This window comes from Ambystoma mexicanum, chromosome 9, assembly GCF_040938575.1.
Source record: "Ambystoma mexicanum isolate Mex_15411 chromosome 9, UKY_AmexF1_1, whole genome shotgun sequence".
NCBI lineage: Eukaryota > Metazoa > Chordata > Amphibia > Caudata > Ambystomatidae > Ambystoma > Ambystoma mexicanum.
The window spans coordinates 925,653,383-925,681,301 of NC_090931.1; the positions used below are offsets into that span (position 1 = coordinate 925,653,383).

The following is a 27,919-nucleotide window of genomic DNA, read 5'->3' on the forward strand; positions in this document are numbered from 1 at the left end:
GAGGACGAGGTGGCCGAGGACGACTGAGGAGTTGAGTAGAGTGACGCTGCAGCGATCACCGAAGAGAGAGTGCGGTTGAGGCTGGGCCGACAGCAAGAGTGGATTCCCCTCCATTTGCCTATATTTGGAATCCAGGTGTCGAATGACCGGATGGATCGAGTGGGGTTTGAGCCACCCCTTCTTGGCCAAGGCGACAACATCCTTCTGCATCGGAATCCCCGTTCTAGCCATGGGGCGTAGAGGGAGGACTTCCGCAAGCACACCTGTCTCAGGTTGTTCGACTTTCGGTTGAGGAAGGCCGAAGTATTCTGCCAGACCAGCAAGTTGTTTGTGGGAAACCTTGGCTGACGATGGTGTGTCAGGGTCTTCTTCCTCATCTGTGTCCACCAGGGTGTCCGGCTGGTCCGGCGCGGATGGAGGAGTGCTGGGCGACAAGGGCTAAGGAGTGGAGACCGGAGCCAGAGGCTGATATGGAACCGCCTGAACTGTGGGAGGCAGGGGAGCCGGAATCGAAGGAGCTGGCGTGGGCACCAGGCTTGCACCGGTGCTGCAGCACTGGAGCCATAGGAGGAATGACTAGGCGCGCGGGCGGAGGGGCCGGAGGGAGCATATCCCTCATAACATCCTTGAGGATGTCCCCCATCTGAGGAGATCTCATGAGTATGAGGAACTTTTCAAAGAACCTTCCCTCACAGGCCGGTGGGGTGGCAGGCGATATTGACGGGATAGTGGGTGGCTGCTGGGGCTGGTGCGTATTCTGTCTAGCTGGTTGCAGAGGAAACCTGCCCCGTGCTGCTGATGGATAAGCTGTAGGCCACGTACCTGGTTGACACAAATCCCACCCTGTTCCTTTCGTCGGGTGGCATTAGACGAGCGGCCCTCTTGTCTGGGTGGCGACCATATTGTCGAGCTGCATGCCATGTGCGGAAGTCATGGTGCTTGGCTCTCTGGGCCCAGCCTCCTCCAGGACTCTTGACAGTGGAGTATGAGACCTACCCTGCACCTCAGGTCGAGACCTGGCAGGTCAGGTGTGTCGCCCTCGGCAGAGTCACCAGTGGTGCTGCGTGCAGGTGTCCCTTCGGCCATGTTGCCGGTACAAGAGCATAGCCCCTCGGTTGTACACCTGGTAGAAGAACCTTGCAGTCCCTCAGCACTATCTCCGGAAGGATCTACGGACCCCTCAGCCTGGAGGCCGGTAGCTGAGCTAGCCCCGGTACCCGTGCTGGTGTGAGAATCTGAGAGGTTCCTCCCGCTCGGGCCTTTCCTTCAGAAGGAGTCGCCATTGCGGGGTGTGCTGGAAAAGAGCAGCCCTCCCTTGGGCCTTGACTTATGTCTGACAAAGTCCTTCAAGTCATCTGGAGGCAACTTCTCGAAGAGCTCCCTCCACCTAGCTAGTCTGTTCTTCAGAGCATGCAATGAAAGTCGCACGCGGTACACCCCTCCCATCCGCTGTCGGGGCCAAGGCAGCGGAGGCAAAGAGCGTGGGGATCCGATGTAGGGAAGAGCCCCTCGCAGGCTGGACACCTGCTGAAGCCTGCTGAAGTCGACATGCGCCGGGGAGGAGCGTGGCAACAGAGGACCGAGTACCTGATTGATAAAAGAAGACAAAAAGGACAGAAGAAAGTATCCGGGGAAGAGTGCATGGAATTACATGGCCGAAGCCAAACCCAGGAGCGTTGGTGAAATCGGGCCATTCCCGTCGATGCCGAAATGGGGACTGAGGTGTGGCGCCGGTGGGCAGAGTCAGGGGAGAGCATGCGCCCAGGGCCGCACCCCTGCGTGCCTCTAAATTTAAAGAGGGAGAAGGTTTTTTCTGATGAAAAAGGTTCCGTCTTCAGTCCCTAGCGAGGGGCACCCATGCGGTATGGAGGAAAGGGGACGGGACGTAAGAGTACTTATATTTACTCCTACATCCCGTCCCCTTTCCTTCATACTGTATGGGGGATTACCACTGATTGAAGCCCTGAGGAGAGAGACGTTGCCATCCCTAAGAGAAGAGGTTTCTGAGGACCGCTTGCCCAAAGGCCGTGTCTGATCTTTCACTGCCGTCTAGGAAGAAATGCTTGAAGAATGCAGAGGGGGTAGCCCAGGTGGCCGCCCTGCAGATTGTTTGCCATTGCACATGCCTCTGGAAGGCGACAGCTGATGTCTTGGCCCCGACCGCATGAGCGTGCATATTTGCTGGTACCTTCAAATGCTATCCTTTGTAGGCCTGCTGAATAGCCATGACCATCCACCTAGCTATCGAGGCTTTTGATGCCTGACCACCTGGTTTTGGACCACCGAAGGTGACGAACAAAGCATCTGACTTGCGGAAACCCTTTGTCCTGCCCAGGTAGAATTTTAGGGCTCTCCTGACATCGAGACAGTGTAACAGCTTTCAGCCTCCTCCTTTGGATTTGGAAAGAAAGTTGGAAGGACTATTTCCTCATTGATGTGGAAAGAAGACACCACCTTTGGGAGAAACGTAGGGTAGGTGCGGAGCACCACCTTGTCGCAATGGAGCATGGTATAGGGCTCCAATGCCACGAGGGCCTGAATTCTGCTGATCCTGCACAGCAAAGTAAGGCCCACCAGCTGCGCTGTCTTCATTGAGACCAATTTGATGTCGACGGATGCCATGAGCTCGAATTGTGTATGCGCCATGGTGCCCAGAACCACGTTGAGGTCCCAGACCGGGTGCGAGCGTCTGATGGTTGGGTGGGGGCTATAATCACGTCAGACCCACCAGATGCCTCTTGACCACAGCGTTTCTGTAGGCCCCTATGGGCGCTAGGTAAGTACGGCATGTGTCAACCTCAACCCCTGACTCTGCCAGTTATACCGAGAATGACAGCACCTGATCCCACAGGGAGAGGCACCAGGGGCTGATCCGAGTTGTATGAGGTCCAAAAACCATGGTCTGGACAGCCACTGTGGTGCTTTAGAATTAGCCTCAGGTGATGAGCCTCTCTGATCTTGCAGATAACTTTGTGGGTAAGAGGAGTCTGAGGGAATGCGTAAGCCCACATCCTATTCCACGAGTAGAAAGGCATCCCCCAGCGAGCTTCTTCCCTGTACCATCGAGGAAGCAACCTGCTGGCATCTCCGGTTGTGTTTCGTGGCAAATTGGTGTATCTGGGGCTGTCCACCCTTGCTGAAGATCTCCCGCAGAACCTGTTTGTTCAGCTGCCACTTATAGTTGTCCACCCCTAGCCTGCTCAGTCTGTCCACCTCTAGGTTGGACTTCCCGGAAGGTGGATTGCAGAAAGCCATATGTTGTGGGCAATGGCCCATTCCCATATGTCGATGGCGAGTCTGCATGTTGAGGTAGTACATGCAGGTGTAACTGTTTGTCTGAACACAAACGGGGCTGTTCTTGATCATAGGGAGGAATGCCCATAGAGCCAGCCATAGGGCCATTAGTCCTCCCATGTCCACAGGCCATGTACACAGTGGTTGTCCAGAGTGGCTCCCCACCCATCCAGGGAGGAGTCTGTCGTAATGGCATAGGCAGCAAGGGCGTGGGGAGGGACTGAATGGTCTGCCCGCCATAAGATTGGTATCCGGCCTCCATCACACGAAAACCTGGTGGAGGTGTGCAGGGATGGGGACTAATGCTGCTTGGGAGCCTGTTTCCTGGTTCCATGAGGCTGAGATGTGTAACTGCACCCTCAACATTTTGAGATTGGTATGCGGAACAGCCAGGAGGAATGCCGCCATAATCCCTGGAAGGTGTTGGTACTACCAGGCTGAAGTTTCCGACCTGCAGAGAAAGTGCCCAGTAGTCACTTTGAGAGCCGGCACCTTCTCCATGGTGGGGAAGATCCACTGCTCCTTGGTATCCCACCTGAGACCCAAGAAGACCAAGGCTTGTCTAGGCTGGAGCTGAGACTTTCCACGGTTGATAGAGAACCACAGTTCATAGAGAATATCCATTAGTCTGGATGTCGTATTCCTCAACTCCCCTGGTGATTTCGCTCTGACCAACCAGTGTCGAGGTATGGGTACACATGGTGGCCTTTTGACCCGAGTACCACGGCCACTACATTCATGAGTCTTGTAAATACTCTTGGGGCTGAGTTGAGCACAAACGGAAGGACCATGTGCTGGAAGTGGGAGCCCAGAACCAGAGGCAGGACCTGTGGATCTGCCATATTGGGACGTGTAGGTATGCATCCTTCAGGTCTAGGGAGCACGTCCAGTCTCCCCCATACAAAGGCTCCGCTATCAGCGCTGGCATAAACATCTGGAACTTTTGGAGCGGTAAGAAAAGGTTTAAGAAGGAAAGATCCAAAATAACTCTCAGGCCTGCCTGGTTCTTCTTCTGTATTGGGAAGATAAGAGAGTAAAACCCCAAACTTCTTTGCGATGGGGGAACCTCCTCTACTGCCCCGATCACAACCAGTGAACGGATCTCCCAAGGAGAGATAGTGTCCCGATCTGGGGGAGTGGAGGAGAGTATGGGTGGATTTGTAGAATGGGAAGGCGGAAGCCCTGTGATACCACTGAGAGGATCCATGGGGCCTCGAAGAGAGTCTCCCAGGACTGAATGTGAGAGCAAGCCTGCCCCCCACCGGAGAACTGTGGACCTTGATGATATCGTCATTGCTTCTTTCCCTCTGAGGATGGTGTCTGGGAGGGGGACTGGAAGAATCCCTTGTGTGATGTTTTCTGTTGTTTGCGCCTGTGTTTACTGGGAGATCTGTCAAGCTGTCTAACTCTACGGTGCTGGAAGCTTCTGGAGCTGCCGAACGTACAACCCCCATCAGACCAGAATTGCCCCTGCCTGAAAGACTTAGATACTGGCTTTGAAAGTATGGACAAAGATTTGGCTGTCTGGGAACTGTTTGTTTTCTTATCCATCCCTTCATCCATTGAAGAATGGAATAGGACTCATCCTTCAAAAGGTAGGTCGAGGATGTAAACTTGTACGCCCGGATTGAACCTGGTGGCCTTAAGTCACACAGTCCGCCTCATATCTGTGGCCACACAAATTGCTGTACCTGCCGTGTCTATGAGCCACAGAGGACTCCATTAAGTCCTGTGCCACAATTTTGTCTTTGGCCAACCCTGCCTTGAAAGTAGCCTGCCTGTGAGCTGGCAGCTCCGGGAGGAACTATACCATCTTACTTCAAAGCCTCTGATTTGCGACGGCCAGCATGGCGTCCGCATTAGCTTGTCGCAGGTGGAGGCCGGCATTGGAATATACCTTTTTTCCGTAGGCCTCCAGAACCCTTTTCTCCTTGCGAAGTAGTCCCGAAGTAGATGATGATATAGTGGACTGTTTGCAGTTTGGCGTACATGGAAGCTGCTGCAATGACCAATAAATGTGACTGCGGGTGCTCCGACACGAGGAGTGAGTCACCCTCTGCCTGCCTATATTTTGCATCCAGCCGCTTCTTGGTTAGCGGCGTAGGATGGGGTACAGCCCTTCCTTGCCAGGGCCTCCACATCCTTTTGGAGCGGGATGCCCGATCTGGTGGTCGAACAGATGGTTAACACCTCTGCTAGGACCCACACTTCTGGTTGCTCCTTCTGTGGCTGAGGAATGCCCAGGTATCCCGCCAATCTAGCTAACCTGTTGTGGAAAGCCCTTGCGGTCGAAGAGGTGTCCTGCTCACCCTCCTCGTCCGTGTCCGCCTGATCCGCTGTGTCATGTGGGTCCTGTGTGTCTGTATTATCTGCAGGCGGCGTGCTTAGGGGTGCCGAGGCCTGGGGGACCACTGGCGGCGGGGACAGGGCTGCCTTGCTAGGCTGAGTGGGGGCCAGAGTCTCCGTGAGTGGAGAGGGCGTTGAGCCTAGACTTTGAGCCGGCGGCTGTTGGACTGGAGCCGGGGGATGCGGGAGCATAGGCGGGATCATGTCTTGGATGATTTCCCTAAAGATACTTCCCATTTGAGGAGCTCTCATTAGAGTGAGGAATTTTTTTTTAAAACGCTCCTCGCATGCTGGAGAGTTGTGCTCCTGCACAGACACGGACAGGGTGACCGACATGTGTACTGCTGTGCTCTTGCCACGCTGTGTCTGCCCTGCGAATAGCCCACTTCTGTGTAGCCCACCTGTCCTCAGGGCACCGGGTAGGATGTGCACCACGTGAATTGTGCCGTGTTCATGGGAGACCATTCCACCTGCTGGGTGAATTCCTGTCTTTGGAGTTCAGTCGATTTGCACGCTCCTGCACATGGCGCCATTTTGTCTGACTACGCCACCATTTTGTCCTGTACAGTGCCACGTGCGGCCTGCATAGAACACTTAACTTGGGTTTGATTTTTCTACATACGTACTTCTTGATATGTTCAGGTGGAGGTCCCTCCACCTGGCCAGCCGGTTCTTTAGTGACTAAGGAGTAAGGGCATTGCACACCGAACAACGTCCCAGCCGTAGTCTTCGCCAAGACAGAGCGCATGCAGGTCCGACATAAGAAATGATCTGTTGCAGGGCAGGCATCTACTATAGCCTGTCGTGACCGACATTCACCCGTAGGGTGGGGGGGCGTGGTACCGAAGAACGGTGTTATTTTAGTTCCTATATAAATTTGAAATCTTGATTAGTAATAAAATAGAGGGACACATATCCCTGGGGAAGACTCAAACAGCGTAGAATTATAAAGGGAAAAAGAGCCTTGACCACAGCGTAGGTGAAGCAGGTCTGCTCCCATCGACGAAGAAAATAGGATTGAGGTGTGGCGCCAGAGCGTAGAGTCAAGGGAGTGCATGCTCCCGAGGCCGCACCTCCACGAGCAACTAAATTTAAAGGGGAAAGAAATGTTTTCTGGTGAAAAAGATTCTGTTCCCGTCCCTAGCGAGGGACGGCCATACAGTATGGAGGAAAGGGGATAAGACGTAGGAGTATGGAAAATTATACTTAGAAAACTGATCAGATTATTAGGAGATTTTTAAATTTTAACAGTAGGCCAAAAAAAGCTTATTGAAATAGGTACAAACCCAGCTCCCAGGCTGATTCCTTTTCCAAGTCGTATGCTCCATGCTAGTAATGCTCCACACTACTAAAGCCTGGTTAAGTACACATAAGCTTAAGCACAGCACATCACTATACGCTTGGCGAAATCCTTGGGACAGTATTCTGTGCCTTCTATGCAGGACAGTGGATAATGCAACATGTTGTGAATGGCAAAAGTCTGCACATGGGTAGCGACACAGTGGAGTGGTGCAGTTATTCTGTACGCAGATTCATCCGCAATTGGGGCAAAAAATAAAATGTATCTGAAGCTGCATGCCTACAGAGGGTCTGTTATCATGGTAAGGGTGCATTGTGTCAGCTATTATAAATGTCAATGGAAAGTCATGCATCTGCACCTAAGTCAATTACAAAGGATACATTCAACATATCAAACACATTCACGCAATATTTTAAAAAATACTTAATATAAGACGTAAAACCAAGCAATCATTAGTAAAACCAAATAATAATTACTCACTACCATTGCAGGTAGAAGCAACATGTACTAGCACACAAAAACAAGTTCATATGCTCATGTGCCCACAAAATGGTATTTGTAAAGGTGGTAATGTAACAGGTAAAGACAGCCTATTTATATCTTTCAGGTAATTATCATCTACCTACCTGCTCGGAGAAAAAACGAAACCCTTTGTCTTCTCTAATACATTCATATGTCTCTCCAAGTATAGGATTAAATGGCTTACTTCCTGCTCTGTAGTAAGTGGAAGCATATCCTGAAACTGCGAATGCAGCAATAAGGGCCTGTTCAATGAAAAGAATAACACTTAATATTTGTTATTATTAATGTGAATTGGTTTAACTTGTAACCTTACACATAAATATACAACTTTAACCATAATTCAAATAGTAGTTAATAAAAAAAAGAAAAAATAAGTTTCAACATGTTAACATTTTTAAAATGTTTCATTCCTTAATGACACTAAAAAGTTCGATATTTATACTGAACATCCAGCGCGTTGTCTCAGTCTCTGTCATTAAAACCACCTAATGGGCTATGAGAGGTTTAACTTCTGCAGGTATCTTACGACTGAAAATGTTAAATTAGGCTCCCTCCCCGCAGAAAATGTGTACCAAAATTCTTCTGTAGTAATCCAATTTTTTGATGGCACAAATCTACTGAAGGAACTTAACTGCAGCTCATAGAGGGCCTTACATTCAGTCAGTAAATGCCTCAAGGTCGGAATGCTAGTACCATCCGCACATATCAAACACAACCCTGAAACCGAGTTCGACTTATCTTGGATATTTTTTATTTCATTAATTTGAATAAGGTTCAGCCGAAATCATTAAAAAAGTGTTCCTAGGGGCTTGTCCAGTATCTTCAAATTATGCATTGCTTCTGTTGTCTTAATCCAGTCCATTAAAAAAATAGTTCTGTTTTTATTTCCCACAGACGTTCAGGTAATTCATTTGTGTTACAGCCAGTAGCCAGTAAGATGTTATTTTTTCTTCTTTGGAAATTATCAAAAGGACCAGTATTTGTTTCTTACAGTTCTCTTCTAATAGAAGCGTAAAAGCTGTCTTTGTTTGCTGCTAAAATATTCCTATAAAAGGTCAGAGCTTTCCAATTTAGTAAACCTCTCAGTGAGGATAAGCCAAGTTTGTATATTAATGCAACAATAAGCACTGAATTGGGTAAATTGAATGCATTCTTCCAGATCAGAGCTTCTATCTTATTCCATTTTATGCTGTCAGACAAATTGAATAAATCTTGACAATGAAGTATCGAAGGGACCACCTTTGTTTTGTAATAATCTATTAAGAACTGTAACATAAAGTGACAAAACATCATGTTAATTTTTTTTTATTTGTTTTATATGGTTTATTACAAACCTTTAAAAAAATAAAGAAATATGTAAAGAAAACAATTATTTCACACTTATTTCAGCTAAAACAACAACCACGAGCGACCTAAAGCAAAAACAATCTGCTACTCTAACCGGTTTACGTAAAATTAGGGTTTCTAAAATGGCGATTGACTTTTCATCAAATCTCTTAACAATGACTTCCAAGAAAGATGTTAGTGCGATCGTTAGTTTCCTTTTTGAGTCATCAAAACATAGAGACCACAGATCGTCGACACTCAGCGTTTGATGATCGCCCAGAACCTTGCCCAAGTGAATAGTTCTCGCTTCTCGCAATGCAGAACAATATAGAGTCAACTGCTTTAAAGACTCTGGTTCGATATTACATAGGCGACATTTGTTATCTTTTGGCAAACCCTTGTCCCAAAATGCCAATACTTGCTTAATTTTAAATGCATTCAGATGAAATTTCAGAAATAAGTCTCTCTGACGTTTATCAAGAAATTTTACTTGATACTTCTGGATTTCGTTTACGTTTTTTTGCTTCTGGTGGAGACAAAAGCATCCATTTTTGTTTGCGTCACAGCTCGCCAGTTTCATACCAGTCTTGTTGAAAAAGTTGTTTCTTAACTTTATTTGGGTTTGTGTGAAGCGTTTCCATCTCTAGGTCGCAATGCTCCATCACTTGCTCACAGCGTGTCATCCACTGTGCTAGCATGTTAGACTTGTTTAGGCCATCTGAGAACTGCAGTATCTCAAATTGAGGTAGTGTCGACTTGATGGTTATTTTGCGATAAAGGGCCAACATGTTCCAAGAGACTCTCGAATTTAGGGATATCAAGTTTAGTTTGTGGCTTATACACACCATTGGAATCCCTTTAGGTAGCCACAGAACCTTCGACCAAAACATGTTTTCCAGTGTGTTCCAAATTGTATCTGGACATCCCAAAGCACAATTCGCACCATGTAGCATAGCTGGTACTGCTTTTTGTTTGTAAAACCGTATGGCTGGCAGCAGAGAGAATTTCCCATATTTTTTCTGTAGGGCTGCTGCCTGTACAGCTAGTTGGCGGCATTTGGCTTTAGTGGTGGTGACCCAGATAATATCATTACGGCTGGAACTGATATGCATTCCTAAGTATCTGGTGTTTAGGACCGTCTTCACCTGTTCCTTTCCCAAGTACCATTTCATTTTTTTTCCTTGCAGTGAATTTGTGTGTTACCAGGTTTTGCAAGGACAACATTTCAGATTTCTTGGTGTTAATAGTTAGGCCATTTTTGACTACGTATTTTTCAATTAAGTTTAGTTTTCGCTGTAAACCCATTGGCGTAGAGTCAGGCAAAACCAAATCATCCGTATAGAGGATCCAGCTTATTTCTTTATTGCCAATTTTTTGATGGAATGAGGGGATGGTATCAAAATAGTCCCCTATGTCAGATATAAAACGGTTAAATATGATAGCGGCCAACGGGCATCCTTGTTTAACCCCACAAAAGGTTTTAATTGGATTAGATAAGGTGCCTCTCCGATCCAGTCTGATTTTTATGTTGGTATTAGTGTGTAGATCTTTAATTGCTGCCAGCAAGCTAATCGGGCAGTTCTACTTGCGCATCTTATCCCATAGGAGCTCACGGTTGATGCTGTCGAACGCATGGGAGAGATCAATGAATGCTAGATAGACACATTTTCCTGCCCATATGGCTTCCATTTTCATGATGTTCAAAATTAGAAGGTTAAGACCACAGCCTACCCCTTTCACAAAACCGGTTTGTCTAAAATCAAACCTCTGGGTAGATTTAATCCAGGCCGACAGTTTCTGTTGTAACAGTGTGGCTTAAACCTTGCCCAAAACGTCCAGAAGAGCAATTGTTCTATAATCCTTGGGATTCAACCCGTTGCCCTTTTTGAATATTGGGATAATGGTAGCGGACTTCCATGATGCTGGAGTTGATTTTTCTCTCACAATCCTTGCGATTATTAGTCCACATAGCGCAGCCCATTTTTCTGGAAGTTGTTTAAGGGTAAAGTTAGTCAAACCATCAGGGCCTGGGGCTCTTGATGAGCTTGCCCTGTTGATGATATCTAAAATATCGTGTTCATCAAACTTTAGATCCCATTTGTCGGTTGTTGAATCAGAAAGGTCAACTAGATGGCCCTTCTTGGAAATGAAGCTCAGTGTAATGTTGTTCCCAGGCACTTGCAGTTACCACGTTGACTGGCACCGCAGAATCAGGACAGGAATCTTCCTTTATGATCCTCCAAAATTCGCGAGCGTCTTTGTTTGCAAGTCTCGTCAGCATGGCTTCGGCATATTGTTGTTCGAGCTGAGGTTTATGAGCTTTCAACCAGTTCTTGTATTTTTGTTTAGCAGCTTGTGCGAGTCGTTCGGGCAGCTCTAAGTGTACACATTGCCTGAGTTCTTGTCGGAGTTTTCTTTTCCTGTGTGCAAGTATGACATCAAACACGTGTTTTGGTTTAAATGTGAGATTTTGCAGCCCTTGTTTGCACACAGTAAATTGTTTTAACGTGTTCAAGTACTCTAAGTTGTTAACTTGAGATCTATACGTGTCGACCAAGGTGTTTACTTCCGATTCTCTCAATTTTAGTCAAATCCTACTGGAATCGACCACGAGTTCAGGCCCTCTGCTGGTAATTTTCATAGGTTCAGTACCCACTAAATTTATCATGACAAGGTTATGATCACTCTGCAGTGTGTCTATGATTTGCATTTTTATGGCACATTTAGCGAGGTTGAAGGACAAAAAGAAATAATCTAGGACTGATCGTTGGTGGTCACTTTTCCAGTTGGGTTGAGCTGCTATATCTCCCGTGGTATTCCCGTTCATCAGGTGGAGTTCTCTAGTTTCCATCTCTTCACACCATCTAACAGATAATTCATCTCTGCAATCTTTTCTTTTGTTTCCAACCGTATCATGAGCACGGTCAATGCAGTTAATATTTACATCGCCGCATATAATAATATTAGGTGTCTCGTAATGCTCATTTATGATGTCAATAACCTGAGTTATGGTGTCTATGAGTGTCCAGGAATCTGTCGCTTGATGTTGCCAGTATACATTTATCAGGTTGATTTCTGTTAACTCCTGTTTATTGGTGCCATGACGAACAAGTCTACTTATTTGAATGTATGGAGATTTATTCCAAGATTCAGATATACGGAACCTTGATGCCTTCCGTACCATTGTCAGAAGTCCAGCCATCGGCCTTCCCTTGTTATTTCTTATGGCCGGATTGATTACTACTTCAAAGTGATCTACCAACAGGCATACATCTAACCATGGTTCCTGGAGACACAAAACATCCAATTCATCAATCCAGGTCCATGCCATGGTGAATAGATGAGCGAAACCTCTGGTGTTCCAGGTGCCAACGTTTATACTCGATCTTTGTAAGGATTCCCAATGTTAACTGGAACTTCGACCCGCCAAGGCTGCAGCCATCCAGGTCCAGTCTCTTGGTTCACTGCTGGTGTTCCCGTCTTTCGTTTGATTCAGGATGGCTTGAGTTGGTTCAGCGTTGCCTTCCACTGTTATTATTACATGGGAAGTCGTGGGTGCATCAGTCCCGGAGAGGGGGCCTTTGCATTTTTGGCTACAGTTTTCATTTTCACAGGATCGTTTGCTAGTACTGTTGTTTCGTACTTCTGTGATTGTATGTATTTAAACAAGTATGTCCGTTCCCGGGCACATTTTGGGCATAGGCTTTGATTGTTGATCATCCGTTTCCATTTCTTGGATGTCAAATCCCATTGATAGCAGTAAAGGGACAGCCTATAGCAGCATGTTGCCGATAATTCTTGAGTCGCTGTAAAGATTTGCTCTGTCCTTCTGCTGGCCTTTGGAGAATTCAACCATTTTTATATCGCTGGACTCAATCGACCTCAAAGACGGCACGTGATAGATAAAACGCAAGGCGTTAGCTCTATTCAAGATTAGTTCATCCTTAGTTTCCACAATTTGTTCCAGTATCATAGTATATCTGGCCAAAGGTTTCAAGACTGGAAGGTTTGCAGGTCTTTTGTATTTCTGCTGACTTGAGGCCTCTTTTGATCGCATTTGCAGCTCATCATCTGCTAACTGATCGTTGGGGTGTAAAAAGCGCTGTGGATTTGTAAAGCCAAACTCTGATAGGCTGCATGCATTCTCGTTGTGTTTTGTATCAGATGTGTAGACACCATCAATTTCCCCAATAGCCTCGAAGTCAGTGCAGCTCCCCCATTTTTCCTCCAACATTACCAGGGTAGCATTCACAGGCCTGGATACCTTTAGTGGTAACGGTTTTAGGGAGGAAGGGGCAAGGCTTCGGTGGGGATAGGTTAGGACTTGACTTTCGTGGTTAATCAGCACATCCCATCGATCTTGGAGAGTGATGTTATTTTGATTTTCTTTCAGTTGTGGGTTTTTAAGTTCAGTAGCTGGCAATTGGGGAAGTTTAACCATCACAATTTGTGTGCCAGATACATTTTACAACCTACCTGCTGCCTCAGTGGTATTGCTGCATACCAGAGCAGGTGCAGCAGTTGGGTGGATATTAATATTTGCACTTGCCGGAGCCTCAATCTCCTCTATGTCATCTATATCTTCGTATAAAGACATGTTCATTATTTCGTTTAGCAGTTCTTCATCAGACAGTACTATTAATTGAGGATTCGTTGTTTGCATGTGCACTTCCACCTTTACATTATTTTTCTCAACTGGGTCAAGACATCCAGGATTGACAGTTAAGTTCACCAATTTAATCTTTTGAAGGAACTTCATTGAGCTGTTATTACAACAGTTCTTCTTTTTGGCTTGATTTTTGGACTTCTTAACTTGGGGTGCTTTCACTGTATTCTTTAGTTCAGTCTGTTTCCCAGACTCAAAAATAGGGAAAACGGCATCCGTTGCTCCTTTGGTCAAGTCGATGTGGTCCATCTGTGGTTGTTGAGGCTCAACAGACCTGACTCCCGCTTTTGATGTAGAGGGCTTGTCCTGGATGTCCAGTCCCACGCATTTGATTTCTTTGGACTGCGCTGGATTGCTGAGCTGTCAGGTTCCAATCGATCATTTTTCAAGGTTCATCTGTTGGCGTCTATATCATTCTAATCAGGTGTTGTTGCTGGTCCCTGAGTTGGTACCTCATTAGACTCCAACACAGGTTGTGTCACCAATGAGTTCGCAGGCAACGGCTCAGTTTGAGCAGTAGGAGGAGACGTCTCGTTATTGCATGGTATACTCCAATCAGAGCCTGCCATGAGTATTTGGCTGCTTTTGTTAGGGTGGTGGCAGCAGCCTCCCGGCTGCGGATAGTCCGGTTGTATAGTAGAAACCTCTGGCTTATGTTTTAACAGACCTATAGCTTCACGTGCTACTTCCGCCAGGAGTTTTTTGTCCTCGCTGTTGTTCCGTTTTTGCTCTGCCAATACTTTCAGGGAGTGCTCCATGCTTTTGTGTATCTCCAAGATTCTTGAGACAAAAGAGTTGTTGTCGTTTTTGATTTTTGCCATTTTGGCGTTCATAAGAGCATTCAGAGTACTTAGGTCTTTTAGATTTTTGTTCAGATGCTTGTACATCTTCAAGAAAGGTGCTAATGTGATGGTAATGGCTGACCTTAAAATTGGTTGCAGCTCTTTCAGAACAGCGTCACCCACTGCTTCTAAATCTTTCTTGCCGCCCTTAGATCTTGAATGGGCAGTAGAGAAAGAGCGCCTGACTATTGGAAAGTCATGTTCTACTAAGGAAGAATCTGATGAGTATTCATTTGGAGAGGATTCAGCACTGTTAACACGAGGAGGAAAAAGCAGCATGTTAGACCTGTTAGCTGGCAAATGTTTACACATGGGATCATGCCTACTTTGAGTATTGACCACGTCATTTACGCTTCTTGTCTGAGAGCAGTTTAAGGGAGGAGAACGGCTCAGTTCAATTCTCCTCCGTTTTAGTGCACCTCTTGGCCAATTGTTCCCAGGCGGTGCACAAGATGAAGACCTGTCAATATTGGCAGGCGTATGATCTTTACCTGGCATAAGTTCATCACTTTCTGCAAAATTCAAACTTTTAGTTAAGTTCTTTATGTTAAGTACAGAGTTGATCTGAGTAAGATCTGACAGTAATTTATTTACCACATCAAGGGACTTTCTACGTTCGATGATGACGCAATCAGGTTGACTGCTCACACATAGTGTTTGCTCTGATAATTGTGTTTTGAAACCGCTCCCTCAGAGGTGGAGCAATTTTACTGGAATCATTCAATTGTGAGACATTTAAGGGGATCGTATCAAACGAGTCATAGAAAACAGAGCTCAGTCTTTGCTTTTTTTATGGGTATCGCTCCAAGCGAGCCGTTTGCCTCCTTTTGGTTCAGTAGAATGGGTAGTAGGAGTGCTCTTAGGGCACACGGCGCTTGCAGCGCAGTTCCTGGTAACGACGCATCCACAGGTGTCGTTACTAATATTGAGGGAGCGGTCATGCCGATCCGAGCCACACGCCCCAGGACCAGCGTCCTGCAGCTGTGCCTCGCCGGGACCAGGGCCTCGCCTCCGCCAACACAGTCTCTGTCCACCAAGCCGCGCCGCTCGCACACCGCCACAGGTGCCATGGGCAGGGGCATCGGAGAGACTGCAGGCACAGACAGCCGCCCTGGGCCGACACGCGAAGCCGCCAACCCCCGGTAAGCTCTGCCACAAATCCTCCGCCCTGTTGTAGGGCTGGCGGGTGGCAGGATGAAACAACGTTGGGTCTCGGTTGTCGCTGCAGCAAGGAATGTTGAATGTTCTTTCAGCGGGTTTGGGACTAATTGCGCACAATGTTCCAAAGTTTGAGTTGTAGCTTTAGGAGAGGGAAAAGGTGAGGGTGCACCAGCCGCATCTCTCGCAAATTCGGGGGAAGCACTGGGCGTGTCATTAGTGGAGGAGCAGGGCTTTAGATTTAAAGTACATGTGCCTTTTACACTTTCACTTACTTGTAGTCCAGAGCTCAGCTTTTCTGTGTCACTGTGCAGTTGCATGGGCAGGTGACGGCGCGCCAGGGGCTCTGATGCTTTAGTTTTTACAGCTGAGCCTGGCGCCTTTGCAGCTGGTTCTGATGTGGCACGAAGTAGAGTTTGGCTCTGCATCTTTTCCACCACTCACCCAAGCTCTCCCAAGACTCCTAAGACACTGACTCCGCGTCCGCTCCGCGGAGGACCCTGGGTCTTAAGTGATAAGCTCCGGCTCCTTGCACCTCCTTGCAAATGGATATGGAAGAGTTACTGCTCTACTCTTCACACTGTAGACCCCTAAGACTCTAGTCCGACTCTGCGTCCGCTCCGTGGAGGACCCTGGGTCTTAAGTGATAAGCTCTGCCTCCTTGCAAATGGATAGGGAAGAGTTACTGCTCCACTCTTCACACTGTAGACCCCTAAGACTCTGGTCCGACTCTGTTAATCTTTCTCATTTGGGCTGCAAATAGATCTGCTTTAGCCTTTAATCTATTTGTCCAAAGCATAGTCTATTTTCGATTATCTAATACAAAGCCCAAATATGTGATCTGATTAACTGGCAGTAGAGACATTTTTTCTAGATTCTAATTATAACCATATGGTTTTCCGGCATATGGGGAAAATCTAATTATGATAGTTTTATTTGGGTTAATTCTTAGTTCATTTACTGTAGCATAACTCTCCATTGTATTTAGCAAATATTGTAGGCCTCTCTGGTACCCTGCTTATTTTGATAAAAGGCTACCTATTGTATACATTTCTCTCATGGTGTTGTCCAACAGAATTATGTCATCAGCATATGACATCCATTGCACCTTTACACTCCCAATACCTGGCATGGCAAGCCCTTTAGCTGACTATCTCCACCAGATCTGCAAGGTGTATGTTGAATAGACAGGGTGCGAGAACGCACCCCTGTCACAAACCTCTACGGAAATCCAACTAACCCTGAGGTTTCCTTGATTGTTCAATCACACTTGCAGATAAAGGTGCTTGTGGAGGTGCACCAAAATTGCCAGAAGCGGTTCTGGGATATGCCATCTTTTCAATTTCTGCCAGAGATTTCCTCTGTTCACTGTGTCCGAGGCGGGGGAGAAGTCAAAAGCTGCTACATACACTGGAAAGCTCTGGTGGAAATCAATCATATTTTCCTCATATAAATTATAAAAATATAGCCTCCAGATTTCCTCCGTAATTGGGTTATTCAGTGACTACACTGTCTAGAAAATTCGTTAATCAGCCAAATGTTTTTTCATGATTGTCTCTAACATATGGCTGCTGTCTCTTTTTAATTATATAAAAACGATAACCCGTTGTTAGGCAGAAACCTGTGCAGTTCCCTTGGGGACCACTGCAAAAGATTTAAGACTACAAGTGTTGGCAGTAAACCCACTTGTTAGCAGTCCGTACCACCCAGATTTACCTGGTAGCTGTGGCTGAGCAGTCAGACTTCCCTCAAGAAGAGTTAGGCAGTATGCAAAGTATACACAATAGGCACTCAGATACAATAGCACAAGCAAACACTGACCAGAGCTTTGGTAACAAGGTATATAATTATTTATTTAAAAACACACTTATTGAAACACTCCAGCACTATTATTGTAAATCACTCTAAACACACTTACTATTATTATATATACACTCCTTATTCCTTATCAGACAAGTCTTAGTTAACACCACTTATTTCCAAACAGAGGTGAGCGCTTAACTATAGATGGCACTCCAATAAGTTAACAAAAAAGGGAGGGAAAAAGGCAGAATGTAGGAAAATATACCACACTAATACTTAGGAACTCTAAAGCAAGGCAGGAAAGTCAATAGTTACTTGAGGGCCAAAGTCCATAGGCCGGGCCCACTCTTGGAGAGAGTAGGGCACAAATGCACCCAAGATCACACAATGACAACAGGCTTAAAAAGTCTTGCAGGGGGTTCGGAGAGGTTTTAGTTAGGCTCAGAAGAGTTTAGCTAGGGTGTCCCAGGCTAACCCAGGGTCGAAAGCCGGGAGCTAAATCTAACCCGTACAGTCGGTTGCAAGGGAAGCCAGGCGGAACACAGTACCTTATGTGGAAAGGATCCTCCAGCCGGGGCAGTTGTTCCTGGCGGCGGGTGCAAGTCGCGGCGTCGTCCAGAGGGAGAGAAGATATCGACGTGGAGGAAAGATGAAGGTCGTTGCACTGCCAGGGAAGAAACCAGCCGCAGAGTTTTCTGGTTAAAGATACTACCCTTTGATTCGCGGTAGTGGTAACACGTGGTATCCCGGTTGCCGGGGTGCTTGGCACAGGCAAGGCGGCCACGAGATGTTCCAGGGAGCGAAAAAGGAAGCAGACTGGTTATCCCTACCAGTCGAAGGAAGAAGACTCTCCGGGATGGAGATCTCCTCTGTCGTTGGAAAAAGTGGTGAGACGGTTCAGCAGGGCTCCACCGGTGGTGTCGTCGTAGCAGGTCGGCTCAGCTTCTCGCTCGTCGGATTCTTAGGTCCTGTGGCGTCTTCTAAAGTTCCAGTCCCCAAAGCCCTGCTTTTATGCAGAAAACCCCCATTCACTCAGCCTAGCTGTCACTCAAACATGCTAAGTGGTGAGCCGGCCGGCTCACCACTTGGGCCAATCAGGACGGAGTGCGACTTGAGTTGCCTAGGCAACTCAGTCCAGGGTGCCTAAATCCCCCTCCACCCCTCCTAAGTACCCCAGACAGAGTGGCACCACTTTGGAGGGCTTCTGTGGAGAAGCCTGCCAAAATAGTGGAACAAAGGGCTCAACTTGAGTTGGAGTCACAGAAGCGAACACAAACGCCATTTTTAGAACCGAGTTCTGGCAAAAAATACCAACCAGAGAATTAATATTAAATAAATAAACCGGCGGTATGTTCGAGGCTATAGGAATTAAATAATGAAAGTTGGTAGCCTCGAACAATGGGACATCCCATAGGGATATATTCCCGGTCGAATATAAAAAGTAGTATCCACTGCCACCAGCCAAAACTCGATCAGGGGGGACGGAGCCGTGCCCCCTCGACTAACAGACCCCGGGGCAATCGAATTTCCCCGGCCAGTACATCCACAATATGATGGTTTGTACTGGTTCTGTTCAGAATTTGAGACTAGTAAAGTCAATGGTGACTTTACATGCCCTGGGAGACAGTAGTCAGTCCCAGGGTATGGAGTCTATACTGGGGGGTCACTATGACACCCCTGCGTTACTGCACTGAGGGTGCGGTGTAACACACATCACAAAAACACATGATGCCCTATGGAGTAAAAGACCCCTTAGCCCATAAAACACATCTAGAATCAAAGAGACATACTCAAATCATGTCCAAGAGTGAGGGTAAAAGAGTCTCACTCTTGGCAGGAGAAAAAAAGAAACCCCAAAAATCCAGCAAAGCTGCTGGGGGACTCACTAGGTTAGGAAATTCAGCCTAAACAGAGAATTCTCCCTAACACCCGTAAATCCGTTTTTACAGTTTTGGCGCAATTCACAGGCTTTACCAATTCTTTCCAACACTGGTATAGTTGTTTTCTTTAACTGTCACAAGGTGCACCCAAAGCGCGCCTTTTTCTCTTGCACCACTATGCCATATCTATGCATGTGCTGTCTCAGTTGTCCCTTGTATTTTTTATCTTTCAAATTATGCTCTTCTATCAATGTTAGAAACCCCTTAGGAGAACACATCTCAATTCTGCTTTCTAATGTAGTGTGTTAGACAGTCTGGGTCACTCACAAATTAAAATGAAGTGTGTTGGAGATCTTCTAGGCCAGCCTATTTCTGCTTGCTCCTACTACCAGTTTACTGTCCGCTTCATTAACATCATAGCGGTGTTAATATTATTATTATTATTATAGCTTGCAGATATAGCGAATGTTGCAGTTATATCATATGGTTGCTGGCCTCATTTTCCAACACAAGCAATCATTTGCATTTGTGAAACAAATCTTTGTAGGCACCTAGTATTGCATTAAAACATGTCCGAAAAAATCTTCTTGGGGTGTTTTTGCAGGGTTCCAGTAGAGACACCAATAAAAACTGCTATGATAATAGCGATTACCCTAAAGGTAAACTTGGCTGCCAATAAATCATAATACGCGTTGTAATCGATTTCATACTTAATTACAATATTTTATTTGACAGCTATTGCCAAGCCAACAAAGGGTCTTCCCTGTGAGAAGTTACAGCATCTTGCTGCAATATGATGTATCCATCTACCGCTAATAGAGTCAGCAGCCAGGTTCCCTGTAGGAAAATCACTGCACTATCACTGAATACAGTAGCAATATTGTCATTTTTAACAAAGCTATTGAACCCTCCCTTGTTCCAAGAGAGTTTTCAATTCTCCCACAATGTCGGTCCTGCTTAAGTCCCGTGCCCATGTCTCCCAGCTTTCTAAAGTTTGTTGCTAATGTTCCGGGTAGCCACGACCAATTGTCTGAGTGCCCTGTGGCAGAATATCTTTTAAGCCTACTCTCCAACCGTCCATAGGAGCCCTTCTTATTTGTATTTATACCCGCTGACCAGAGGTACCTCTGGCACAGCTGAGCCTATAATTCCCTGTACTTTTCTCCCTTTGGAATTTCAATTCACAGTAGGGCGTGATGTCGTAGCCCATCTGGCGCAGAGTATCAATCTCAGTTAGGAACAATGTCAAGACCATTTTTGATCTTACTTTTAGTCTTACGATGTCTGTCCTGTCTTCGTCTGGGAAATAGACTTGTTGAATGTCCACTGAAGTTAGGAGCCGCATCTGTAGGATCTCGTGAAACAAGTCAAGTACGTTTGGCGGTTTAAACCTACTTGTTGTGGTGACTCCAGTAACAGTTCTAAAAGTATGCGCTTTGAGTTATCTTTGTTTGGCTCATTTCTTAAGGTGATACTGCGTATACTGCAAGTGGGTTCATGTTCTTTGGGGCCAATGGAGGGCTTGCGGAATTTGCCCTTTCATCACTAACCCACATCCTACATTCACCAATTTGCATTGTTGCTGAGATGGTATTCGCATACCTTCAGCCTTGTTAAATGAAGTCCCGTAATTTGGGGTGGGTTTAGATGGAACAAGTGGTAACATCAAAGGGCTCTCCATCTCAGAGCTCTCCTGCGTTTGGGAGCATTTGTCTACCCTCCATTAACTGCTACCCCCAGTCTTAGGGGGAGAGGAGGTAAACCATTCCATGGGTGGTGCCCCAATTGCTCCTCATGCAGAGCTGTTAGGTCTGGAAAAGATCCGGGGCTACACTAATATCGGGACTGTCGGGACTCGGGGATAGCTAGCCTTTTGGTTGTAGCCCTTGAGCTTCTATCCGGGGCTACAACCAAAAAACTAGATTCCCCTTGGCGCCCCCCTAGCAATACCTCTGTCCTCATCTATGGTCTACACCGCCTCAGATCTAGAACTCACTTTTCCATGATTAACAGTTGCTACAGGGATTGTGCTAATCATCTGACCAGAGGACTGGAGGAGAAATAGAGAGAAACTGGCCAATGGGGAGTGCCCAAAATGCTCCTCATAAGAGGTCTCCGCCGTTTCAGATCGATGGGTCACTTTTCCATGATCGCCAGTTACTATAGGGATTGCAGTTGTCGTCTGACGCCAATTTTAGTGGCTGGCTCTGAATGGTATTTTTATTGGGGCAATCATGTGTTACTTGCAGGGATCTCAGAAATCTCTGTGATTACCTTTTGTTTGCCTTTTTCCTGTGCATACATTTTTCTGTTGATTTCGAAGGAGCTATGCTGGCAGTATCTTCCAATGTCCGTGGTTCACCTTGCGAGGTCCGTTAGTTTGGTCTATTCCTCTCTGCCGGAAGTGGGCCTAGGAGTTTAGAACCAGCATCAGCTCTATTTTCACTCAGTGTCCTTTTGTTTCAATTTTTCACGGCAGTTTCCACTGCCTGTAAGGTGCTTTTTATCTTGCTCAGGGTCAGAGTATTAGTGTGAACCTCCATTTTTATTCTCTCGTAAAGAGACATAAAGGAGCAGGGGACTGTGTTTAAAGCTGACACATAGGGGAAGGTCAGCTCTATGTTATTGTCCATGTCTCTTAGGGTGTGGTGCATCCTGTTTGATGCCCTAGAACTCACTGATGATAGTGAGTCTGCTGATGTTTCCGTGCTGCGCTCGGTCAAAAAAGGAGGAGTGTCATCTAGATTTGATATTTCTGATACTTCTATCAAAGGATCATCTCAGTTGCTCGTTAGTAGTAATATGTTCCCCCGTTCATAGACGGGTGGGTTTTCATGTTCGGTGTTTAATCAATTCTATTGTCTGCGATGTAATTACTTTCTGCCTGAGTCGCTTGGGTGTCAATGGCTCCCCGTCGTATCTTTCGGGTACAAATCAGTGATGACTCTACATCCTTGCTTGTTGCCTGGTGTTTTGATTGAGCGTTTGCCCTGCAGTGTAATATTTCCCTGTCGGTCTGATATCAGATCTTCCCTCTGAAAGTCTGGGGGAAGGGCGGGCATCGCTATATCTACAGCTTGCTACAACACCGTTAAATTGCCGGTTTGCTGAAACTCTTTCAGTGCGTCATTTGGACAGCTGGGAGCTACCAGGGCTTCCCTTTGATCTTGTATTTGTGCTGCAAAGACGTTATCCTTGCCTACTTCCCAGGATAGGGTACCCGGGAGGTCCTAACTGGGGCAATAGTCGGGGGCTAACTTACTACGCAGATCATACACAGTATACATACAGGTGCGTTTGCTTCTATAAAGGCTGGGCTTGCCATAAGAGCTGAAAGCACTTTGTACGCATTCCGCTGCCACCACCAAAGTGCTGGCATCCTTGATGTTTGTTTGTGACCTCCCACGGACTCCTAAAGCCTCCTTGCGCTTTGTCGCACTTTACAGTGGCCAGTGCAATCCCTCCTGAAACACGAACCACAATCCAACTGTCCGCTCCTGCAGACTCCTCACTCCTTCTCGCACTCCGCACAGTGCTCTGTGCTGGATCACAGTTTTTAGAGTGCCCGGTGCTGCTGTGTTTGCAATCCCTCCTGAAACACGAACCACAATCCAACGGTCTGCTCCTGCAGACTCCTCAGTCCATGCTGCACTCCACTAAAATTGAATATGGAATGTAGCAGAGTGAACAATAGAAAAGAATATATTAAGAGACCATAGAGTTAAGTCTCCATACACAATCAAAAAGTTCAAGCATACTGTAAGGAAGGCATAGTATCAACAAAAAGACAGACACCAGTGAGCACAGTTCAAGGGTGTTTATTGAACTTCAATTGGGCTTGAAAAACACCTATAGAATACTAAATCTAAAGATGGGAGCAAGCTACGACAATCAAATAATAATAACGCTGTCCTAGTGGTGTCTTGTCAAAATAAAAGGGCCTATACTAATAAACCTATTGCCAATCCTTACCTCTAAATACAAATAGTGTGGTAAACAGTGTTATGCAAAAGAGAAGTGTTCACAAAATGATATATCAGGAAATCTAAGCCGCTGGCTTACATTCCCCACGTTTTCAGCACGGGACAAGGCGGCACACTCAAGCTTAGCACAGTCTCTTGGTTCTCTAGCACGAAGGTGCAGTTCAAAACCTCAACATCATGGCCTCTTTGCCATTCAAAATCTCTTCTTTCAGAGGGCCTAATGCAACAAACACACAATAAAGTTCCTTTCCTTTTGTATTTCACATATGCACAATTTTATTAGGTGATTTACTTTTCACCTCGGATGCCCGTCTGCCGGGGTCAGATCCACGTTAACATAATGTTCTCAAGATTTTCACGTATCCAATTTCTCAGTGATTCACTGTTCACCCGTATCCTCCTTCGTCGGGCTCAGATCTGCTTTGACACAAAATCTTTAATCAGTCTTCCTCTGCCGGGCTCGGACCAATTTTATCTATTTCGTTATAAACTTTCTTTACTGTATCAACATCTAAGACTTTCGATTGTGCACAGGATTTTGCATGACCCGTCGCAGGACCACTTTGATTCACAATCCTTTGCCACTCTTTCACTTTTGTCAACTCTCGGCTGGATACCTTAAAGAGACCTTCGATTGAGCACACAGGCCGTGCCGGACCACTCTGTCAAAGGTATTGCATCTTGGTTTCAAAGTTCAAGCACTCATCTGCAGTACAACTTTACTTGCGTTGGCTATCACACACGTTTCATACAATGTTCGTTCCATCGCTCGCCATACAATGTTGCCACTTGCAACCTTGACTTCAACACAGACTAGTCTTGTATCGGTCTCCCCAACTCACCGGCTGTGTTGATTTCACTGACCAAGCTTTGTTGTTGGAGCCAAGGACAGTACCACGGCAGCTGCCGATTCTCCCCGCCTTGACTATCGACGCGGGAGGGCCCCGGGTAACTCCGACATACAATGCAGGATTCCTCAGCCTGGTTTCCGTCTTCTCGAGGCTTCGTGAAAGTAACGGTTCATTGTCAAAAAGGTCAAGGGAACTTCCCTCCTTGCGACCCCCATCTGTTTCGCTGTCTCTCTCCTCTTGTTAATCTGCCATCTTAGAACTGCTGTTTCTTCATGTGCTTTGCCTCGCTCAAAGTGTGCTCTCGTGCTGCGCCTTTTATCCATGTTGGGAAGTGTAATGGAAGTCAGGTGTGTGTGGTTGCCTGACCTTGCCTGAACATTGTAGTGGGACAAGTCAGGTATACGGCTCGGGTGTTAGTCCATTTTCTCTCATAGCGGGCTGTCTCTGGAAAAGAGTTTGTGTTGTAAAAGGGGGGTTGAGTTCCTAAATATCCTACCTGGTAGGATGGGGTAAAGGTATTACCGAGAAGGGGACAGTAAGTCTCACCATCCAGTGTCCACAGGATCCTCCTGCACTGGTCCATCCCAAGGAACTGGATCCAAAAGCAGTGGCTGTGTCCTGGCCACCTGGATGACAGATCCCCAGGGACTAGAAGGTGAGACACCTTTTGGTTTCTCACAATACACGATTAGTTTTAGTCTAGAACTCCCTTGTAGAGGTTTTGCCAGCTGCACTGCATATCTTTCAAGACTTGAATGCAAGAAATCACTCCCATTCAAGCAATTTGCAGTCTACAATTCCTCCTATGTGCAAGTGAGCACATGCCAGCAAATGCTGATTAATCCAAAGCGTTCTTAATGGATTTCCTTAGGTTTTACAAAGGCTTTTAATAGATGCATGAATAAAATATACATGTACATCTATACTGTAGAGACAGCGACCGTGACACTGTAGTTATGATTAATTGGACTCCTCATAGGAAGAAAACAGTTAAGGCTCATAAATCTGTAATTGTTAGAAGCATCTCTACATAACCTCCTCAAATAAACGTAGACCAAGCAGTGAATATTTTTGCAAAGCTTCATGTGGCTTTATCACGTGGAGCAAAGTTATATGGGGGTCCCAACATTTTTGTTTTCCAAAAGCTTGCTCTCTCCTACAGCCCTAACTGCTGGGTGGATTTGCACTATGCTTTCTTGAGGAACAGGCTCCTGGTCTTGAAAGCATGCTTTCACAAATTGGGTGCAAATCTGTCAAGCAGTTTCTTTTAAAACTGTCCAAAAGTGGTAAAGAAATCAGTCAGTGATCTCCAGGGTTGGCGAAACACAAAGACCCACATACCACTTTTGCACAACTTCAGTGGTTGCCTGGCTCTGGTGCATGGTCCCTCTACCGGGTGACCCTGGTCACTGGATGCAACAAGTGGCAACCATATTGGCTCCTGTAAGAGGGCCATCCTGGTTGGACACCAGAAACAACATTTTGGAGGTGGGTATCAATGTAACATGTGGGCATTTAGCTGAGTAAATGGACGCAAGAATATAAACAAGCATGGGCAAAGCCAATCAATTAGGTATTTTGCAGTTTATTGCATTTTACATTCATAGGCAAGAAGGCAGTAAATGCTTGGCCTCTACCTACCAAATAATTCCAAACCTGTCTGCATATTAGTGGTTGCAGACAACATTAGTAACAGATATAGTAGACATACTTCTCTTAAGGGCGGTGTATGGAACTCTTTTTACCATGTGTATATTACTAATGTTACAAGTCTGCAAACTATCTTGCAGACGTGTGTGGAACTTTTTTTTTTTTAAACTTTGTTTATTAAGGTAACGGTTCACAGCAAGACAATTCTCATAAGCAGTGCAACACAGCATGTGCATAATTTCGACAATGACATATATCTATAGCAATGAGGCAGGCATCGTTATCTAAGGTGACAGAGTAGTTGTTACATCAGCATCAGATCACATAGGTAAAGACGTAACAGCAACAATATATCTTTGGGACGACAGGGCGTCGGGACTGATAAGACAAAAAGTTCCTCATCATCATACACCATGCATAAGTCTTTCAGGAAGTTGGATCGGGTAGGCCCTGCGGTGGATTTCCAACATTTAAGGATGCAGCGTTTGGCAATAACACATGAGATATTAAAAAACCTTCTCGTGGTTTCCTTCACCTTTCCAATGTCACCAAACAGGTATTTCAGGGGGACAGAGCGGCTGGGATCGCCGTTATCTCCTCAAGGAGCTCAGCCACCTCTCGCCAAAAGTCTGCAATAACAGGGCACGACTAGTACATATGATACGCTCCAGCATCGGGGGCGCCACATTTCGAACATGTCCCTGTGCATCCCTCTACAAACTTAGCCAGCCTAGCCGGGGAGTAATGTAACTGATTCAGGATTTTAAATTGAATCAGTCGGAGTCCTGAGTTCATAGAAACCGATTTGGTGAGTTGACAATATCGGGCCCATCTCACGCCATCAATCTGGGTACTGTAACGCTCACCTGGTTCCCACGGAGGCGCGGCGTCGAAGGCGCAGAACTCTGAAGATGGACAGGAAGGGCCCCTCTATTCTGGCTTCCCTGGCTCGTTGGATACCCTCCTGTGCGTGAAAAGGGAGTATTACCAACTGTGGAACAATGCTCAAGCCTCCCACTCCCTTCCAACCCTCCACAATACCTCCTCCACGATTCCCTGTGAAGCCTCACCTTAGGGTTTGGAAGGATGAGCTCTCCATCCTGCTTCTGATGCAGGGGCGCGTTGAAACCCAGTTACTTCACTGGATTGAGGATTGATGGGAGTTCAGGTAAGCTTGACTGTTCAGGTAAGGCGCTGTAAAAGTTCTGTTCAAAAGTTCAAGCTTAATAATTATGTTCGTTGTCTAATTGCAGCAAGCGCTAATGCTTATGTCTTTTTCCCCTTAGGGGCTGGGTCCGGAGATGCCAGGAAGCGGCAGGACCCGAAATGCAGTGGGAATAATCCAACAGGTAAGACTTAAAAGGAAACTGAGCTTTCCTTATTCCTTTTCTCCCTCTCACCTTTGTTCTTGTCTTTTTTCCTCTAGGCGCCGGGGCGTAGCTGAATCCGGAAGATTGCTGCTGAAGATGGAAGCGCCTTGCAAAGGTGAGTAAAATGCAGCGCTGCAGCGATCGAAACGAAATGCCTTTAAAATGATGTCTTCCTTTTCAGGGCCGTTGGAGAAATGACTCCGGGATGCAGATTTAGCAGGTAAGGGCTTTTCTTGTCCTATTCTCTTCCTTTTTCCCCTTGCAGGTGTTCCAGGGTGCTGGCAGGCGTGGCTGAAGTCAGGATGCAGGAGCTGACACGCTGAGCGTCCAGCTGCTAGGTGCAGAACAACGCGAAGCATGTGTGGCTGTTCGGGTGGGGTTTAAAAAGCCTTGGAAGAAGTTCCTGGTATGTATCCTTCCACCAATCAGGTATGTATCCTTCCCCGACCACACCCGGGTGGTGAAGTAGTCCTACAGGTTAAGTAGTCCCATTCAGGCCTCAAGAGGGCCTGGATGAAGCAGCAAGGTCTGCATCAGGTAAGTGTGCACCCAAGCACTTAAACACATATCCTCTTCTATGAGCCTGGCGCCTAAGGCGCCAGGACTGGGGTCCGCTATGAGCCTGGCGCCTAAGGCGCCAGGACTGAGTCCAAAGGGCCCCGACTTGGGCCCGCTGAGACTTCCCTGGGGAAAATGATGTCTGCCTCTGGGGTTGCTGGGCCCGGCCTGGCTCCTTAGAGGTAGGCATCATGACAGGTACCCACATCCCGTTCCCAGGTTTCTCTAATAGTGTTTCGTGAGGGGAAATGTGTTTACACCAAGGTGTATAGCGACGAGACTCCCTTATTGTGACCATCAGTCGTCACCACAGCTCTGATGCATTCGTGTGTCTGGGGTTCTGCCGGGTAGGAGGGCCATCTAGCAGCAA

General features: G+C 46.5%; 1 protein-coding gene across 3 annotated transcripts in view; it reads right to left on the reverse strand.

Moving 5' to 3' along the window:
* The window catches only part of OSBPL6 (oxysterol binding protein like 6), a 3,803,429-nt gene that overhangs the window by 1,150,380 nt on the left and 2,625,130 nt on the right, over positions 1–27,919 (reverse strand). For all 3 annotated transcript variants that reach the window (XM_069616111.1, XM_069616109.1, XM_069616110.1), the window contains one exon: positions 7,567–7,704. In XM_069616111.1, the coding sequence (XP_069472212.1) occupies positions 7,567–7,704 (138 nt within the window). The remainder of the gene's footprint in view (positions 1–7,566; positions 7,705–27,919) is intronic.